General features: G+C 38.6%; 1 protein-coding gene across 1 annotated transcript in view; it reads left to right on the forward strand.

Annotated features, from left to right (window-relative positions):
* The window catches only part of mRpS9 (mitochondrial ribosomal protein S9), a 60,414-nt gene that overhangs the window by 11,859 nt on the left and 27,776 nt on the right, over positions 1–20,779 (forward strand). The window contains exon 3 of the mRNA XM_083124656.1: positions 5,272–5,375. Within this exon, the coding sequence (XP_082980782.1) occupies positions 5,272–5,375 (104 nt within the window). The remainder of the gene's footprint in view (positions 1–5,271; positions 5,376–20,779) is intronic.

Here is a 20,779-nt window from a genome sequence, read left to right on the forward strand (position 1 = left end):
ATGAAACATTGGCTATGTGAGAAGATAAGAAGAGAAAAGTACATAGGAATAAGTGAAAGAGGAGATTACGTATGCAAAAATTGCAAGGAAGAAAGGATAAATGAAAAAGAAGAGAAGAAAAGGGAAAAGGAAGAAGAGAAAATGAAGGAAAAACCAAAGAGGACGGAAGAGGTGAACATAATAGAAATGCTCCAGAACTTATCGATGCAAGGGGAAGAGAATAATAGAAGACTCGAAGAGAATAATAGAAGACTCGAAGAGAATAATAGAAGACTAGAAGAAAAAATGGAAGAAAATAGCAGAAGATTAGAAAGAGAATTAAAAACACAGATGGAAGAGAATAACAGAGAAGCAAAAGATAATAATAGAAGACTCGAAGAAAAGATAGATGAAAGTAGTAGAAAGTTAGAAGAAAGTAATAAAAAGATGGAAGAAAGGCTCGAGAAAAATAGCAGGAAATTGGAAGCATCGAGGTCCGAAACCCACGAGATGTTCTTGAGATTGAATGAAACTTGTGAAGGAAATAGAAAGTCGTTGGAAAGAAAGATAGAAGAAACAACGTTGTTAATCGAAAGTATAAGTACAAATAGAAGAATAGAAAAGGAGGTTTCGAATCTCAGAGAGGAAAATAAACAAAGAAACGAAAATTTGGAGAGAAAGCTGGTTGAAAGTAAATCTCAAATAGAATTAACCGTTTCAAGAATAGAAGAAAACGAAAACAATATAGAATTAGCCGTTTCAAGAACAGAAGAAAATGACAGCAAGACAGAAGTAGATGTTTCCAGAATAGAAGAAAACGAAAACAAGATAGGAGTATCGGTTTCAAGAACAGAAGAAGATGACAGCAAGACAGAAGTAGGTGTTTCCAGAATAACAGAAAACGAAGACAAGATAGAAGAAGCGAAGGTCTATATAGAAGATAGAAGTTGGAAGACGAAAGAGGAAAATTCCAATGACAAGCATGACAGCAAGATAGAAGAAGAAGCTATAAAGTTAGGCAAAGTAAACAAAGAAGAGACAGATAAGAAAATAGAAGAAGAAAGAGAGGAAAGTTCCAATGACGAACATGACGGCAAGATAGCAGAAGTAGCTATAAAGTTAAGAGAAGAAACCACTCAGGAACTTAAAGAGGTCAAAGAAGAGGAAGATAAAAAAATAGAAGAAGAAGAAAGAGAAATAGAAAGTGAGGAAAAATGTAGTTGTCAATGTAACGGTGAAGAAATCCATGTCGAAGTGAAGATGATAGAAGAAAGTTCCAGTGACGAGTCTCTGAAGGAAGAAGAAAAGAAGTATAAGCCTAGCAGAAGATGTAAACAAAGAAGAAAGAAAAGTAAAATGAGATTTAGATATATTCACGTAAAGACATGGAAGAAGAAGAAGAGAAAGAAATTAAAAATAGAAAGGAACCTGAAGAATGTTAAGAATATGATAAAAAGGGTCAACATAGATCAAATGGATTTTGATGCTACTTCGCCAAAGAGAAGGAAGAAGAAGACGAGACGGAAAAGACAAGGAAAACATGCATTTGATGAAGATGTAGAACATAAGAAGAAGACTTGGCAGAAACCAGATTGGAAGAAGAGAGAAATGAAAGTAATTTCTTTACTGGAAGAAAGTTGGAAGAGGAGGAAGAAGAATCTTGAGAAGAATAGAAAAGAAAATAGAAGAAAGAAAAGAAAGAAGAGGAAGGGAAAGAGAAACAAAATAATAACAAGCAACGAGTATTTGAAAAAATTGGAAGAAACAAATAAGACTGACTAGTGCAAAGGAAGGAGATGTTATGATTTACAGACTGGCAAGCGTACGTTTCTAGAATTATTAAAGTTGTCTGAGAAAGTTCTAGTTCACCAGAAGAAAAATTCGTGGAATTATTAGTTTGGGCAAATATTAATGATATATTTGAAAGAAGAAAATTTTAGTTCTTTAATGTTAGTTCCTGTAAGAAGATATATAATACCCATCGTTGGAGGAAAATCTAGTCTGCAAGTAATATGTTAAGAAAGAATAATAACTGCTAATTTATGTCACTACTCCAGTGAACAATGAGACCGATAGTGGAAGATGAAACCTGTAAAAGGAAAGAAGCCAAAGAAAGTAATATGGAAAATGGAAGTAAACTTTTCAATTGTACGAACAGAAGAGAAAGAAGAGAACAGTTAGGCACAGAATGAAGAAATTTATGAAGAAAACTCTCAGGAAAAAGGAGAAAACAATATGAAAGAAGATCGAATAGTATCAGTAAAATGAATTCTTTGTAAGCTTAGACGACGAAAAGTCATCGTGTATTTAGAAAAGTGCAAATGAAATGGGCTGTAGTCCCAGAAGCTAAAGAAGAATCGGTTGTATTCCGAGAACGGGTTGTAATCCCAAAAGTTAAAGAAGAATCGGTTGTATTCCGAGAAAAGGGTTGTAATCCCAGAAAATAAATATATCTAGATACATGCTGATATGAAATTAAGGCTGATGTGAAGAATTAGTGTAGCTGATAAAAACACTTAGATGGTCAACTTAGAGAAGAGAGAGAGTTCTTTGAAACGGAAAAATCTGAGCTAACTGATAATCTGTAGAGAGGTTGCTGAAAGAAGAAAAGAGTGAAACGAAAATTACTATTTTGGCATGACATTGTCAGGTAAATACTATCTTGGAGAAATTAGACGAGCAGACTTGCAGGAGATGAACTATTGAAGAATTATATTTTGTATCTAAAAATAACTTAAGAGGTCACGAATATTTCCGGAATGGTGATAAGATATCTAGAAACGAAAATAGAAAGAAGAGATAAATCGAGAGATGAGAAAAATGCTGCATGCCAGGAGATATAATTTCACAGTCAAAGTAAAAAGCAATGTAAGCTGTAGAAATGAGAACCAATGAGAAAAGTCAAACGAGATGTAGAGAAAGTGGAAAAATTTATCTATTTCCAAAAGATTTTTTCCAATATATAAATTTTTATCCTCAAGGAGGGGGATATTGTGTCACGTGCCAGTTTCACACGACACAATGAAGGTTGCAAGGAGGAATGGTTTCTCGGAAGCGACGATAGATGGCAGCACGCCATATAAAGAAGAGCAGAGCTCATTGTACAAACTAGGAGCGGAGAAGAGGAATTATATATATTATAGTAAATTGAGAAATATATAAAAGAAGAGTTCAAATACTATAATAGAAGTAAATAGAATGATGTATATAGTAATTTAAAAGAATTAAGAATATAGCCGCATATCAAACGTTTAGGAAATTTATTAAGCGAGCAAATGAATTCAGAAATGTATCTCAATTTCTTTTTGATTCTCTGACGAGGAGAACATCGTCAGCTTTTGCATTTGTCTGTTCCCCGGTGGCGCTGTGTCAAATTAGACGCCCCGAAGCACTTTTCGGTTGCGCTTTTTATTAGTCGCACTGGGCCATTGGCAGCGCTCGTTATTAGCGATCCTGGTTATTCCCCTTTGGTCGTCAAATAGGAGGTGGCGCTATTGTCAGTTTAGTCGACCCTACTCTTTCTACAAGTATAGCTTGTATTGTTTGACAAGGAAGCGGGGGGAAAGCGAGCACATAAATAAGATTACGCTTTAATAAAAGAAGAAGAAATTCAAAGAAAAAGAAGAAGAAGCCATTTCCATATTAAAAGAAGAAGCCGTTTTCATAATAAAAGAAGAAGAAGCTTTTTCCATATTAAAAGAAGAAGAAGCCTTTTAGAAGAAGAAGCCTTTTAAAAGAAGAAGAAGCCTTTTAAAAGAAGAAGAAGCCGTTTCCATAATAAAAGAAGAAGAAGCCTTTTAAAAGAAGAAGAAGCCATTTAAAAGAAGAAGAAGCCTTTTCGATTATACATATACATATATTTTCTCTGTATTTTGTCAAGTTCTCAGAATATAGATCCGCATTTTACTATATCCTCTTGGCTATAAAACGCTTTCTTATTTGGAATTCTCAAACAAAGAACCTATCCCCCTGAGATTAAGATATCTGTAGCCGTGGTAAATAACATTTAAGTACGTACCCACAAGGGGCGTAGCAATACCCATTCAAGCACTTATTATAGCGTGATATCAGATTGTGGTAACGTCATTGTACTCGGTTGCCGCCAATGCATTCAACCATGTAGCGACAGCATCTTTGAGTTCATCAGTCGTGGCAAAGTGCTTTCTGGATTGAAGGAACATTCGACTTTAACACACAGCACACTCCACCTATACCCCCTCAGTTTGAGCCAAGCATCAGACATGTACGGTATCGAGCTGTGATCCCTGAACATGTGCGACAAAATTTAGAATCCTGCCAAATGTTTGGTGCGGAGTGTGATTTTGTGCCAGTGGAATTCATAAGAATATAAGGTAAGTGTATGGGAATGACGTGGTGAATGCATCATCTGTAAGAAAGTGGTGTGCCACGTTTCATGTGGCATCGTTCTGGTCCATGATAATGTTCGTCCTCACACAACTGTTGTAGCTTGGGACCAACTGCAACTTTTAGTTGGGATGTACTCGTATTCAACCATCTGCCATACAGCCCTGATTTGGCACCCAGTGATTACCACTTGTTCCCAAAATTGAAAGACTTTCCTTCTGAAAAGCACTTTGCCATGGCTGATGAACTCAACGACACTGTCACTACATGATTGAATACATTGGCGGCAACTAAGCACAATGGCAGTATCAACAAACTGGTATCACACTTATGGTAAGTGCTTGAATGGGTATGGCGAATATGGGGAAAAGTAGAGTAAGGTATGTAGTTTTTGTAGCACAGACTTTTTTGCACACATCATTTATCATTTGTGTATCACACCGAAATGTTTCTCTTTTTTTGGATGACACTTGTAAGTAAAGAAGATTGTCCAAGAACAGGATTTAGCTTAGCTACCTGAGCAAGTGCTAAGTAAGTGACTGTTTTCACCTTTAAGAAATGGGGTATCCCCGATGGTGCAGTGGTAGCATCATCATCTTGTAATCAAGGGGTCCTGGGTTCGATACCCGGTGGAGGCACATAGTGGTTCAGATCCCACTTTAAACTGTAGGTCCAGTCCTGATTAGCCTTACTGTGCATAAAGTGGACTTAAAACACCAACTCAATCAGTCAATCACCTTTGTTTTTTGTATGTGTGTGTGTGTGTGTGTTGGGGGGGGGGGTCGTTACAGTGTCTTCTAGAAAGGCAATGGAACGTTTTTGTTCATAGTGCTGGCATGTGTGCCATTTACCTTATGTATCAAAACCATCCTGGTATTGTTTCAAAATGACATTTTTCTAACAGTAATGTTTACTTCATCTTTCCAGAGGAATTCATGAAGGAGCAGACTTTGCAATACAATTTAGGAAAACGCCACCTAGCTAACATGATGGGAGAAGACCCTGAACACTTCACCCAAGAAGATGTTGATGTAAATACATAAATATCTTTTAATGCGTAGCGTTCCTCTGAACGCGGGGATCTTAAATAGGGATGTACTATTAGTACTAGTTGATGGTAGAGACAGCCCTGAACGGGCAGGTACAAATATCTAACTATTCATTAAAATAGACTCATGATTCGTTTCTAGACTGAATTGAGCAATGCAAATGGCAGAATGGGTGTAGACTAGCTTACCCTGTTCGGTTTAGAAATAAGACCAGTAGCTCCTGCTTCTCCGATGTTTCCAGATTAAAAGACCTCGTGTCGCTCTCATGCGCACCTATTTAAACCCTCGCTTGGCCTCTCGTCACCTCTTGCCAAAGGCCAGTGTTCTTACCATTTCCTGTAGAAAGCTTATTGTACACATTCTGAGCATGAGCTGACAAGGTCTGCCAGGGTCAATATTTCTTAATCGAACAGGGCATGGTACGACACTCCCTCTTGCGAAACAATTTCCAAAATTGAAATTGTAATAATTAAAAGTTTAAATTGAACCTTCTGCCATTCACCAAAATTTAAAAGGTTTTGTTTATTACATGAACAAAAAGGATACATAAAATAAAATAATAATAAAAAAATGTCGGAGACCCTTCACCGAAAAGTAAATGGAACAGAATTAAGCTCAAGCTTGAATGCTGAAAGAAAGTCTTTTGTTTTCATTAGCCACACGCTGGAAGAGTCTTTCGTAATCAACAATGCTGACGGTTGGTCAACATGCGATATAAAGTGTTGTTCGCAGGTCCGTGGAGTCAGCGGAAAGTTCAACACACTGCATCGTAAAGCGATACATGCGAATGTCTTCAGAACAAGTGCTATCTAAGCACCGAACTTAATCCGTGAGAAACCTTAAGGCCGCATATTCGCAATCTTCCGCCTCATCAGGATGACAGTTCGAGGCGAGAGCAAAAGGACCATGGTAAACACCAAGCTCCACTGGACTGCGCACAACCACACGAAGATTAAAAAAAATATTTGAAGATGATGTTTTCACTGACGTTCGTAGCACACTATGTGTGCACACTATGACCTGAGAAATCAAAAGGCAGGGCAATCCAAATACACTCAAACCCCGGAGTCCTGGGGTACGAAGCACTGTTCCGGGACATACACGGTTCTTGACCGATCACAATTGCACGGGGGGACCGGATTCGAATCCCGATGTGGAAAGTTCTGGAATACTGTTCAGTACAGGTCAGATGAAAAGACGTTGGCCGTGGGGCGGGCGAACACAGGGTAGTCCATGGGAAGCCACTCCAAGTAGCGTTTCCAAGCCCCAAAATATGCGTTGTCCAATGGCGAACACTGGGGGGGGGGGGGGAATGTTAGGATAGGCCCCCGAAAGTTCACAGCAGACGCCATTGCATATTTCCGGCACACATCGAATGGCGACACATTTCGTACGCTGGTTGCATGCGAAAACGGAAGGTGTACCGTGCTGCAATCACTCCAAGAAGGGGAACAGTAAATATGGCCACTGGAAGGATGAACTGTTCACAGGTGGCCTGGCAGGTTGCTGATCCACAGGGGTGGGTCTCAACACATTTGGGTCGTTGACTGTACCCGGAAAGTTCCAATATGTGGTGAAATACACTGCCTGGCCTTACAGAGCAAAAGGGGACGATGTACATGAAAGATGTTCATGCTTCTTCTTAAGGGGGGTTAGAGTCGTGGGGGTGGGGGTTTGCTCTGTAAGATGACATTTCTTCTTATGTTTCTGACGCTCTTCTGATCCTGGGATGTCACTTGGAATAGGGTTTTCGGTGCTGCTACGTGACATACACCGCTGAAGCCCAAAGGAGGCTGGTGGGCTCCAAAGCCTTCAGGAATGCGTTCTTCTTGCGGCCTCAAAAAAAAAAAAATCGCTGGGCAACTTTCGAAATTCCTTGAACTCGTGGAATTCCCGAACAGGGGAGGAAACAGGTTGGACATGGGAAAAACTACATTGCTCTCAGTCATTCAATATTGAAAATATATAAAAAATGTGTAAAGTAATCGTCTTTTATAGGCAAGTGAAAATCATGAGTAAAAATAAGTAAAAATAAACTGCCCAATAAGTGATATAAAGTATAAAACAAAGTTTGAATGAAGGCTAAAGAAAATAAAAGGCGGAAAATGTCATTTGACGCCTTAACACTGGAACACCATTAAAATGAAAATCTGACTTAATCAAAAGTAATATATGTATATATTGACTAAATTATACAGGGTGTCATTTTAATGGCGCCCACGGACCACGGAAACGTACAGAGGACATCAAAACAAACAAAATTTCTCAATAACATTTTTCTCGTTGGTTCATCATTTCGGCGTTACAGTCGTTCAAAAAAGCCCGTTTTGCCGCCTGAATGCTGGCAACCACACACAACATTTGATTGCATTCGTGACGTCATATCCCGTCGTGAAGCGATGCGTTCCAGGGTTGCCAGGAGCACTCATATTCTGTGAAAAATGACATAGCTACAATCAGCCACATTATGTACCGTAAAAGAAAACGAGAAAACACGTTCTTTAACCTAACAGTAAGTAAACAAACTATATGAAAAATGATAGGAAGACAATAGAATTCAAGTGGAAGTCTTGGAAGTCAAGTCTATCCATTTCGTCCTTTTGATACTAGTTGTCTGTGACACACTGAACAGATGACAAAATAGAAATGAGAAAACTCAAAATTCCAAAGGTAAACAACACATAATATATTATTGTATATTCAGGGCATTATGAGGCAAGTGACAAAAATGGTTGAAAATACAGGGATATAAGTAGTAGTAATACAAGCTCTCCGACGACTGTATTTCATGTGTATCCGGTGCATAGATAAACACTTAGCAACTGTGAATAGGGCAGTATATTCCCTACTGATTCATCATTAGATTGTTACTGTGGCTGTACGTGTTTTACCCGTAATTTAACAACGTGAACCTCGGATACTTCCGTTATCAGCACGAAAGTACCACAAGTCATCTGGATACAAACCTGTAGATATCAACCTTTCAACGAGATTTACAAATATTTGACATGTAGCTGGGCGTAAACAGCCACATTTAAGCTGTAAGCCCAATAAAATGTATTGTTGTTGATATTTGACATGTAGGCTGAGACAAAATCCGATATTGACACTACATTTTGAATACGTTTTTACCATTTCTCATATCGTTGGTTCACTTCCCCCTTCCCCTGAGATGACTGCTGATCTTCTGGCTGGTAGGCTATGATGTTCGGTCTACTGGACGCGTTTCTCGCTTCGTTTTACACCTAATCATGTGGTTGGTAGTTTGTAAATTTTCACAAAATTTGTGTGTTCCTTGCAACCCTGCCGTGCGCTGTTTCGCCGCAGGAAAAGACGTCACAGATACGATCAAATGTTGTGTTGGGTTGCCAGCATCCAGGCGGCAAAACGGTCTTTTTTGAACGACTGTAGCTCCGAAACGACGCACCAACAAGAAAAATGTTACTGAGAAAAGTTGTTTGTTTCGATGTCCTGTATACGAATCTGTGGTCCGTGGGCGCCATTAAAATGTCACCCTGTATATATATAGCCCCTGGCTTCTCCCAAATATAAAATAATGTGCAATATAAAACTAAAGTTATGACATGGCACTATAAAATAAACGAAAATATGTAGGATTAAATATTGATAAATATATAAAAGTAATATGTAGATGGTATAAAATATATCCCCTGGTATCAGAAAATTAACCCGACGAAATCCATTAATATCATGTCAGAAGTGTCAAAGCATTGTAAAAATGAGAAACTGACGAAAAAAAATAATTAACCCAAAATTTGGTAACGTCACAACCGTTAAAACGGACCTAGCCACAAGTAAATTCGGGATCACTAAGATATAATAAAAGAGTAAATGACATGGCTCCAATGACGTTAAGATCATTAATTACAAAAATACATAAAAATGGATGAATAAATCAAGGCGACATAGTGACACTCTGTTAACGCTCACTAGTCAAGGTTTGTTTGCGCTTGCATACGCCTGACGTATAGCATAAATAAACAGTTAAAATGAAGTTCCAAATTAGTAATAGGATAATAGTAACGGGAAAATGGGACAAAAATATTTCATGAAATTTGGGTTCGTTCGCGATTGACTGATTTAATTTCTCCATGGCCAGTCGAAAGTCAGTCCAATCAGGAAGAATTACATTTGAAAAATTTACAGAGGTATTAAAAAGTGTAGAAATTGCTCGAATAGCTATTTCTGTATCTAAAACTCTACGAGTGTGGATGATTTCATCATCAAAAATCAATTGATCAAAATTCTTATAATTACAGAAAAAGGATGTTCCTTCAGACACTGTTATTGTTTTGTGTGTATTTAAATTGCCGTTTAAAGTTTGTGATTGGAGGAATTTGCCTGTGCCGGAAACTATCACTCCTGTTCGAGTGCGAACTTTCGTGAGGTGCCCCCCGACGTTGGATTTTATTTCTGTGGAGCAGGAAATAGTGGAATTATGAAATAGAATATTTGTTAAACATTTTATATTATCGTGAATTGAAAGTTCCGTATGAATACAAACGTAAATGAAGGAATTAAATTTACAATGACTATCAAGAATTTCCACGATTTGGGTTTGACCATTATGTTCCATTTTATATGATAATTGGGGAACCTTAACCCGGAACCATTTATTATCAACAAAAGTGCCAACATTTATAGTCCGATAAACGGGAGAAATGGCGTTACGTAGTAAATTTGGAGTTTCTAACAAAATATGAAAAGAATGAGTGGATAAGTCATAATTGACAAGGTAGACATTGGTTAAAGCGTAAAAGAGACCAAGATCCGTCATATACAGGGTGTCCTTAAATTCAGAATGAAGACTGAGAAAAACACGGAGCCAATCGGGAGAAATCATATGATAAGACAGTTTATTCATCGATAGATCGGTTACCATAAAATCAATACGGGTAAATAATTCTGAAGCATGCAAAAGTGCCATTAGGTGCCTTTCTTCCGTATAGATGTCACAAAATTTCGAAACTAAATCCGCTTTAAGAGCAATAAGAGAACGTTTGAAGATTACCAAAATGTTATTAACAGCTCGGAAAGTCTGGATTTCGTCTTTCTTCATTTCCTGTAATTCTGCCTGAATCTGATCTTGATTATGTTTTAGAGCTTGAACAGAAGAGCTAAGGTGATGAATTGAAAAGGAGTTATAAATGGAAAGGCCTGCCGAAAATAAATTCATTAAATTAAAAAAAATCGATCTTTTCCCTCGAATGCTCCCAGATACATTTTTCCACACCCCGTGGCAATTCGGCCGGCTATCGCTGGTTTTAAAACGACAAGGGAGGTAAAGTGAAATTTCGCGTAAGTATTGCTGAATACGATCATGGGTATCATTTTGAATAGCTGACCACTTAACACAGCCTGAGTGGTTATCAGTCCGAATGTTAATATCAATATGAATATTGGCAGTTGTATATATGTAATCGGAACTGTGAACCATAAGACCTTGTTGTTTGTAAAATAAGCCCAACCCACTTACAAAAATATCCTCATTTTCATTTGCAACTGTATATTGAAAGGTGGGAAGGGTTGTCAGGAATAGAAAAATACACCTCCAATAAAATTGCGCGATGTCAGCCATGCTTGGTATCTGGAAGGGAGAGAAAAAAAAATGTTTGTGACGTGAACAAATTGATCTAAATAAACTGAGAAAAATAAAAAAAAAAACGGTATAGAATACTAAAAGAGTAAAATATAAGCACAATTACTCGCTATTACCTACTTTACGAAGATTAACATGAAGTTAATCTGTAAGAGGTAATTAAAGTTCATTTGGGAAACTTTTGAAAATTCTGAAGGGACGAGAAAAAAAAATCGCATAAATAAGCGCCCTTGAAGAGGCTATTATTCACACCTCGTTTGGAGACTAGGAATTTCATTGCCGAAGCCAGCTGAGTGTATAGTTCATCCACAACAAAGAAAGGTGTCATCAAATTCTCTCTCTCTCCGAGACTGAAATAGGAAATGTGTCTTCCGCTAACTCGAATGTGGAGTAGAAACTGCGCACCGAAGTGGCCTCGACGATGATAATTGCGAGGGAAATGCAATTCAGCATAAAGCAGGAACTCGAGGAGTCTAGCTAAAGACATCGTTCATCTCTGCTGGATGTGTGATCTGAGTCGGGGGGGGGGGGAAGGGGAAAAGTATATAGCGGCCGTTCTGGATGGGCGGAGCCCCTCGTGAGTGATGACCAATAACAGGAACGTGTTCTTTCTCTGCGGGGAACACGACGATAGAGACTTAGGACTGGTAACGAGGGAGGCGGTGCCAAGGAGCAAATAGGAAGAGGAAGAGAGTACCTGTCATGAACTTTTGGTTCTTGATGTACCTGGATTTCATCGAGACAGAATCAGAGGAAAATAAAAAGAAGGGGGGAAGCTTGCTCGGCGCCCCAGGCTAGTACGAACTCGGTTGCATAACGGCTAGGGGAGTGCGTGGAAAAGCAGCTTGATTATATGTCGTCATAAAACATGTTTTGAATGAAAGGGACAATTGGTTCAGAGTGGGGCTGGGGGTCCTCGGTTCGAGACACATCTACGTTTTGTGTTTTCACCTTAACTCCTTTAACTCTTTTTACTTTAACAGGATTAGTTTGAACAGAGCAAGATGAGGTGTTAACATCATCTAACTTTAATGGATTAAGAGTTTGACATGCAACATTAAATGTATCTAGACGGACGGGAGGAATTTCAAGTGGGATAATTACGTTTGGAGTATCTGCTTGGTCATAAAAGGGGTCTTGAAAGGTAAAAACTGACTCAAGATTTCGACATGTAACGGGTTGGGTGGGACCACTGTGCCAAGAGTCGCTATCCGACTGGGATATATTTAAAAATTGTACACTTGAAGACATATTTACTCGTTCCATTTCCCTTGGGCAATTATTTTCCAAAACTTTTTACATCTTCGCTGACAACAAATGAAAGCAATAATTAACATACAAATAAAAACTAGTGTTAACGTAATTACTGAACAAATGATGTACGGGTATTGGAAAGATCTTATGACCACTTCCTTGAAGGATAGGGAATTGACATGAGAGATAAATGCAATTAAAATTAATAAATATAGGAAAAACTGCATCTTGTTGAAATATGTAGCAATTATTGAACCTAAACTTGCTAAAATGACCACAACTGTTATTTTTAGTTATTATTGAGAATAAATGAATTACTTTTCGGCCAATAAATATCAAATCAATAAATTTGATAAATCACATATTTTTACACAAAATAAATTTAACTTAAAATTTTCTCGGGTATTTTAGTTAGTTTTTAGAAACAATGCAATTAGTGCAATGTAAATAGGAATTATTCAAGGAGGGGTCAAGAAGATAAAGTCAAACGGTCGGCCAGGAATAATTTTAACTGAAAATAGATAAAAAAAATATCTCGTCAAACGTATGAAACTTCACACCTTGCTTATTATTAGCACAAATTACATGGTCTAAATGAGAACTTGGTTCTCTGCTTCATTTTAGTCGGCTTACGCAGACTTCTTTCTTTATTTAAGGCTAAATGTCACGGGGACATTAACATTTCTTACGTTATTAACTATAATAGCGGGTCTTTTCACATGCTACCGGTAGGTTTAATATACACAATAGAAAAGACAAATATACACTAGATAACGCTCGTGCCGCACTTTCGTTGCTTTAATTAACTAAGTGAGCTCACTGACAACATATTTAATTCTTTTTATAACTCATGCATGGATGGAAAAAATGCACATATATTTCAGAGCGTGTTTATAAATAACTTCATATATAAAACATGCAAATGCCTAACAAAATAATTTTACTTCTACGAGAAAACAACAATGGTGCGTACATTAGGTTTTATACGTTTGGCGAGAAAACGAATTGACGTATTGATACTTTTAGGGAAATGGAACGAAAAATAAAATTAAAATAAAATATAAAAATTATAAAAATAAGGTCCACACAGAAAGTAAACAATTACGACATGTGCTTTGGGCTACGTATGGGCGGTTGGTTACTGGTTCGAAATCTTCTTCTTGAAGAGATACGATATTCGTTTCTTCCTCACCCCCTGAAGGGCGGTGATAGCGTTTTAACCTTTGCACAGCCACTAAATCGGACACAATCTTGCCGCGCTTATTTTCATATTCCACTAAATAGGCATTGCTATTTTCCTTTCTTACTATTACCGCGGGCCCAAAATAAACACCTGAAAAGCACTTAGCCGTTTTTGCCTTCTGAGTGGGGTTATATAATAATACCAATTCACCAGGAGCGTAACTTGTTGCTTGATGACGTCTGTCATAATACTTCTTTTGGGACTCAAATCGTTTACGTAAATTTTCTTGAGCTGCATCTCGTGCCTTGTTTAGCCTTTCAAGTTTGTCCGTGTTCGCACTATTTTCGCAGGGATCTGCGTGAAGCATACTCTCCCAGGGCAAACGGGCTTCGAACCCATGCATGAGGTAAAACGGACTAAAACGACTGGAATCGCCGCACGTAACATTATACGTAAACACAGCTGGTTGTAGATAGGTAATCCAGTCATCATGTTTCGGGGTTACAAAATGCTTAATTATACCTTGCAAAATACCGATACCTCGTTCCTCTAAACCGGAAGTATTATGGTGATACGCAGTAACAAATTTTAACTGAATACCGAGTTTAGCACTAAGCTCTTTAAATACAGAGGAATTAAATGAACCCCCCCTGTTAGAATTGATAATTTTTGGACAACCAAATCTTAATATTATGTGCTCGTAGAGAAAGTTAGCAGCCGTTTGAGCAGTGGTATCAACCACAGGAGCAGCAATCATATATCGGGTACCAAAATCCATGCATGATAAAATGTATTTACATTTATTTGGGCCACTGGGAGGGAAAGGTCCCACGAAATCTATAGCTAGGCGTTCAAAAGGGCAACAGCTTGGAAAGGTCTGGAGTTCACCTTGTGGCAGCCCTGTAGGGCGCTTGTTTGTTTGACAAGATAGGCACTGGCGACATTTGTCCTGTATAAAACGTTTCATATAGGGAAAATATATGCGATTGAGCGCATTGTAATATGTTTTAGTAAACCCTAAATGACCACCACCACACGGGTGAGAATGTAATTGTTCTACTACAGTATGACGTAAGGACTTAGGTATACAAAGTAATTTCTTACTTCCCCCACCCATCTTATGGTTCCTGTATAAAAGACCATTTTCCAGCACATAATAAAAAGCCTGTCTTTCGAAGGGGGATTGGGCGTCATCTGCCCCCTCCAAAACTTTTATGATTTCTGAAAAAAATGAGTCGTCGCGCTGGTGTTTTCCCACATCTATTGATTCATCCTGGAGGAGAAATATACGAGGTTCGCCCAATTCTGGCGGTTCGTCGTCCGGGGGGTTGGTTGATTCCCTGCTAATAGCGTCGGAAATATTTTGTGTAGATTTACAATGAACGACCGTGAAGTCGTATGAATCAAGCTCTGCACTCCACCGCGAGAGCTTCGAACTCAAATTACGGGTGGTACGCAAATAACTGACTGCTTTATTATCTGTTACAATTTCGAAATGTTTCCCAATTAAATAAAACCTAAAGGTTTTGAGGGCATACAGAACCGCTGATAGTTCTAGTTCCATGATGGACAATTTTTCTTCCCCTTTTTTGAGTGTTCGACTTGCATATGCTACAGGAAGGAAATCATTATTTGCATTTGGCTGTGTTAAAATAGCACCAAGGCCTTTCAGACTTGCATCACAGTAGACGCGTGTTTCTTTAGAAGGGTCATAGGGTAGCAAAACTGGGGCAGTTATTAAAGCGTGTTTTAAGTTTGTAAAAGCTGTTTCTTGGTCCTCCCCCCATACAAATTTTTTGCCTTTTCCCAAAAGGGACTGGAGAGGTTGGGCCTTCTCTGAAAAGGATGGGACGTATCTACGGACATATGAACATAAACCTAAAAATCGTTTAACTTGTTTTGTGGTGGAGGGGGTGCGGTAAGTCTTAATGGAAGAAATAATACGGTCACTCAAGCGTAGGCCATGACGTCCCACCAAATGTCCAAGGGCGAGTATCTCAAAATAACCAAATTTACATTTGTGTGGAGAAATTTTCAAGCCAGCGTTTTGTAGACACTGAAACAATTTTTCCAGTGTTGTCAACATTTCATTAAAGGTATGGCCCCAGGTAAAGAGATCATCCATATAAAAGGCGAAGTTATCACTTTGCATTCCGCTACAAGTCAATTGAAGTGTTCGATTCATCGCTGCTGGAGAAGTAATATGACCCTGACTTAAAACATTAAATTCAAAATGACCTAGGTTGGGAATAGAGAAGGCTGTGTACTATTTACTGTCTTCTGTTAATGGTATCTGAAAGAATCCTGACCGTAAATCGGAACTAGAATAGTACTGCTTTCCCCCCATATCGGGCTAGATAGACTGAATGGAAGGCATGGCCATCACATCGAACACAGAGCGTTTATTTAAAAAGCGACTGTCTTGAATAAAACGGTATCTTCCGTCACGCTTTTTCACAAGAATAACTGGTGAGTTATAAGGACTTGTACTATCCCGGATTATTCCCTGTTTTTTCAAAGTCTCAATTTGTTTCTTTATCTCTGTTCGCAAATGTACCGGGATCGGATATTGCTGCTTATGGAACGGAGTAGGATCAGAAAGCTTTATCCTGTGTTTGTAATTGGTGGCAAGGCCCATGTCATTCTCGGACCAACTGAAAACATTTTTGTATTTTAACAAAATCTCTAAAAGTTGATTTTTCTCATGTTCCTCCAATTGAGGATTAATGTCAAATTTGTATATATCCACTTGTGGGATATCGTCGTTTTCTGATTCTTCCTTTGTTAAATTAACTGTTACAGAACTATTTTCCTGATCCACCGTTGCCAACTCACAAGATTCTGCGCCACCGATCCGAGTACCTTTGCGAATTACAATTCTATAATTCAAAGGGTTGGATACCCAAACAAGTTGTGTAGCAGGGTTGAGTATCGACCTTGGTACCATTATGCCAGATTTAGCCTGAAAATTTGCATCCGGCTCAAGTAAAGTTAAATTTTGATTTGCTGTATTGACTAATTTTAAAGGGATGCACAAATGTGATCTTGGTTTCACAACAATTCGTTTAGAAGCCACATATTCAGGTTCAACAGTATGTACCAGCAAACCTGCCAATTTAACGGAAACATCAAAAGCTTTCTTCGATTCAAACCGAATGCGGTTGCGTGGGGGAGTGCCAAATCTGCTCAAAGCCAATTTATTGTTTTCAAAATCTAAAGTTGCACTTTGGGCTTTTAGAAAATCATTACCAAGGATGGTATTATGACCAAAATCTTGTATCACCCTGAAGGGGTGCCTAAATGTAAATCCATTTAGAGAAAAATCTAAAAGTACAATTTCTTTAATTGTTAAACAATTATTCGTGACACCTTTAACTAGAGTGTTGATTTTAATCTTTAATTGTTAAACAATTATTCGTGACACCTTTAACTAGAGTGTTGATTTTAAACCTCTTAGCATGGGCAGGAATACCCTTATCACTTGTTACACTTATTTGGCTCCCACAATCGACAATAAACCTTTGACGTTCCCCATGTACATTGGCATGTACATAAATGAGGTCTTCAGACGGGAAAGTAGAGACTAAAATCTTTTTACTGCCCGCAGGTATGTCTCCATTACTTGCGGTTAATTGGCGTTTAAATCTTCTGGATTTTGAAGACAAAATTCTTGGTGGTGATTAGGAAAACCACATTTATAACAAAGTAGTGGGCCACGCCGGTCACCTTGATCGGGACGACCGCGGGGGGCTGGTGAACCTCGCCCCCGGCCACGCTGAAAATTGGAACGATTCTGAAACCGGCCGTTGTTTGAACGGTAGCCTCTACTTCCCCTGCCCTGAAAGTCTCGTCTGTTGTTTGAACCACGATTGTGATTAAAATTACCCCTTTGATAATTTTGGCCTACAGTTTGAAAGTTTTCGTGATCGTGTGACTGTATAACTTCCTCGACTTTTAACGCTAGGTTGCTAACCTGCTTAGCCAAAGCTTCTACAGCGGACGGTTCTGAAGTTGGGAGAGACGTTTGTTGTCTTTTGACAAGGTCCAATTCAGCTTGCAAGGCTTGCAGCTGATTAGTCATGTCTTGATTAGCCCGAGGTGCTGATTCCGGAGCAACCGCCGTAGTGCTAACTACGGGGTTCTGGTGAGGAATGCGCAACTCAGCAGAAGACGGAAAAAGAGTTTCCTTTTGAGCCGAATGCAAGAGCTCTTGCACCGTTCTACGGCGCATAAGGAACTTTGCCTTTTCATATTCCTTGAGGTCTTTCAAAAGCTCCGGAACTGAATTATATTGTTTTTTGTATATCTCCCTGATAAATTCCGGTTGAAGACCTGCGTTTATGTATTTAAGCTGCTTATTCACAGCCATGTTAGGGTCCAACTTAAACAAGAGGGTCTGCTTGTCCCTAACATAATATGATACCGGTTCATCGTCCCTGTGGAACCGATATCTGATCCGCTCTTCGATCTGCAGCTGATCAAGGGAGCCTGTGAATTCTTCGATAAGTTTTTTCTTGACGTCCTCATAGCTGACTAAATTGACGCCTGGTTGCTGGCTAATTGCATTAAACCAGAGGAGGGCTGGGCCACATAACAACGCCGGGAATAATTGCCGTTTTTTCGTCTCGTCCCAATTGTTCAGAATCGCCGCACTTTCGAAACGGTCTATGAATTTAGAAACATCCTCCCCTGAGGCACCCTGAAACTGAATGCTTTCGAATAGGAAGGGATGAACAAAAGGTAGTTGAGCCATGGTGGGTGGGTCCACAAGAACTGTGGGACGATTATCAATTTGAAAGTGAGCCTGCGCGCGTGCGCGGCTTCTAGTTAATGGAGGACTTCTGATTGGGGTGGATGAGGCACAAGCTAGGCCCTACACATCAAAAGACGGACCAACAGCATTATTGGCAAGAATGATGAGCCTATCCAATGTGGTATCAAGCTCGTCCTCCAACTCAGTAAATGACATAAGGCATTACTAACAATGGTGACGTACCTTATTTAAAAAAATTAACCCCCCATTAGGAAAAAATTCTGCGAAGAAACAAGTCTAACATGATATTAATGCATTTCAATTTTCATTTATTTCAGAGTGAAATAAATGAAAAAATTCCGCAGCCTACCCTTTCAATTTTCATGTCTGTTTAGGAAAACAAGGCATGACGCTTTTCATTTCCAAAAGAACCACGTTGCTCTAATTTTTCATCACATTTCCGTAAAAATGGATGAAAAACCACGCATCTCAAACCACGTAGCGTTCCTCTGAACGCGGGGATCTTAAATAGGGATGTACTATTAGTACTAGTTGATGGTAGAGACAGCCCTGAACGGGCAGGTACAAATATCTAACTATTCATTAAAATAGACTCATGATTCGTTTCTAGACTGAATTGAGCAATGCAAATGGCAGAATGGGTGTAGACTAGCTTACCCTGTTCGGTTTAGAAATAAGACCAGTAGCTCCTGCTTCTCCGATGTTTCCAGATTAAAAGACCTCGTGTCGCTCTCATGCGCACCTATTTAAACCCTCGCTTGGCCTCTCGTCACCTCTTGCCAAAGGCCAGTGTTCTTACCATTTCCTGTAGAAAGCTTATTGTACACATTCTGAGCATGAGCTGACAAGGTCTGCCAGGGTCAATATTTCTTAATCGAACAGGGCATGGTACGAATGCATGTATCTGATTTTGTATTATTATGACAATAGAAATTAAGGATAGAAGAGATTTTTGATGCTTGATTCATATTACCAAATTACTTAATACAAATTCACTAATTCACGTATATTGTGCAATGTTCCAATCACAAATGAATTATGCAATAGATTTTTTTAGGAACTCACCAGCAAGTTTAGAAGTATTTAGAAAACAAAAGCAAGCCATTAGGACTTTATCAGCAATAAACACTAGGAAATTGTGTGAAATGTTTTTTTTTTTTTAAGAAAAACAAAATATTAACCCTCCCTTCATTGTACATTTATGAAATGGCATTACATGCGAGGAAAAATATTATGCCATAAAGTTCAATAGAACATACATAAAATAAATAGCTTTTAATGCCATACTTCACTAATTGTAAATTAAAGAAATTTTGTAATTATATGTTTCGTCTGAACTGTACTGCACCCTCCAAATACTAGTCTGTGTAGTTCATATGGAGTAATAAAGTTCCAATCCAAATCCAAATGTAGACATTAGTTTCTATGTACGTGGGGTGACCCAAAAGAAAACTGAATTTTGTAATAAAAAAAAATTGGTTGTTATTAATTTAATCCCCTTCAAAATACTATCCATTTGATGCAATGCACCAGTCTAAACGTGTTTTCCACTTTTCAAAGCAGTCCTGAACCTCTTGCAAAGTGATGCCTTTTAATGTCTCCATCGTTTTTTTCTTCACCTCTTCCACATGTGCTAAACTTTTTCCTTTGAGAACTTTATTCATTCAGTGGAATAAAAAGAAGTCGCGTGGAGTGAGATTGGGTGAATATGGTAGGTGGATAAGCTGGGTTATGTTGTTTTTAGTTCAGGCGCGGCTCGTGCATTATTTAGCCGGGGGTTCACTGAAGTCATGTGACACATATTCAGTTTCCGCAAAATAGACTTCCTTCGCCTAACAAAAGGATGGGGGAGGGCTTAAAAGATTTGTCCAGAATGTTTTGTATCTGGGAGTATAAGGTTTTGTAGTAGGGGTGTGCGAATAAATTTAGGGCTGAAACTGCAATAAATTGTGCCTTTATGAAAAAAGTTGAGTATTGTTGGAATGTCATGGACGTCCTCAAGTAGGGGCAAGTAATATATTTTTTTCCCAGGAGGAGCAAAAAACACTCCTTCAGTCTAAAGTTACTCCAACGCTTTTATAATAATTACCAAAAATTACTGTGACTGAAATTAAATTATATGCGTGTAATATATAATTTTTGGTTGAAATTCAATTTCCATGGGGGGGCGGCCCCCTTTTTCCCTTCCGGACGTCCATGCCGACTAATCAGAACTGGTCCTACATTTATTAAAGGGAAATGGCAACTAATGACATGTGCATACTAGAAAAAGAACCTGAGACCCTTTCATTGATACACGACAGCTCTGTTCAAATTTGGGTCTGGTCTACCAGCACACACTTTTTTTTCAGTGGACAGGGAAGTTTGTTTATGTTAATTATGTGCATTTCTATGGGTCATTTCTTACCTGCGCGGACAGCAACGCCTACACTGCATCAAATTACATAACCTAGGTAAAGTCCATCCCTCGCTTCACTCGCAGCATCACTTAATACTTTCCAACAAGTATCCAAGCACTTCAAAAACTAACAGACTTGAGACGATTGACACCGAGC

This window comes from Lepisma saccharinum, chromosome 6 (assembly GCF_977018435.1).
Source record: "Lepisma saccharinum chromosome 6, izLepSacc3.1, whole genome shotgun sequence".
NCBI classification, from domain to species: domain Eukaryota; kingdom Metazoa; phylum Arthropoda; class Insecta; order Zygentoma; family Lepismatidae; genus Lepisma; species Lepisma saccharinum.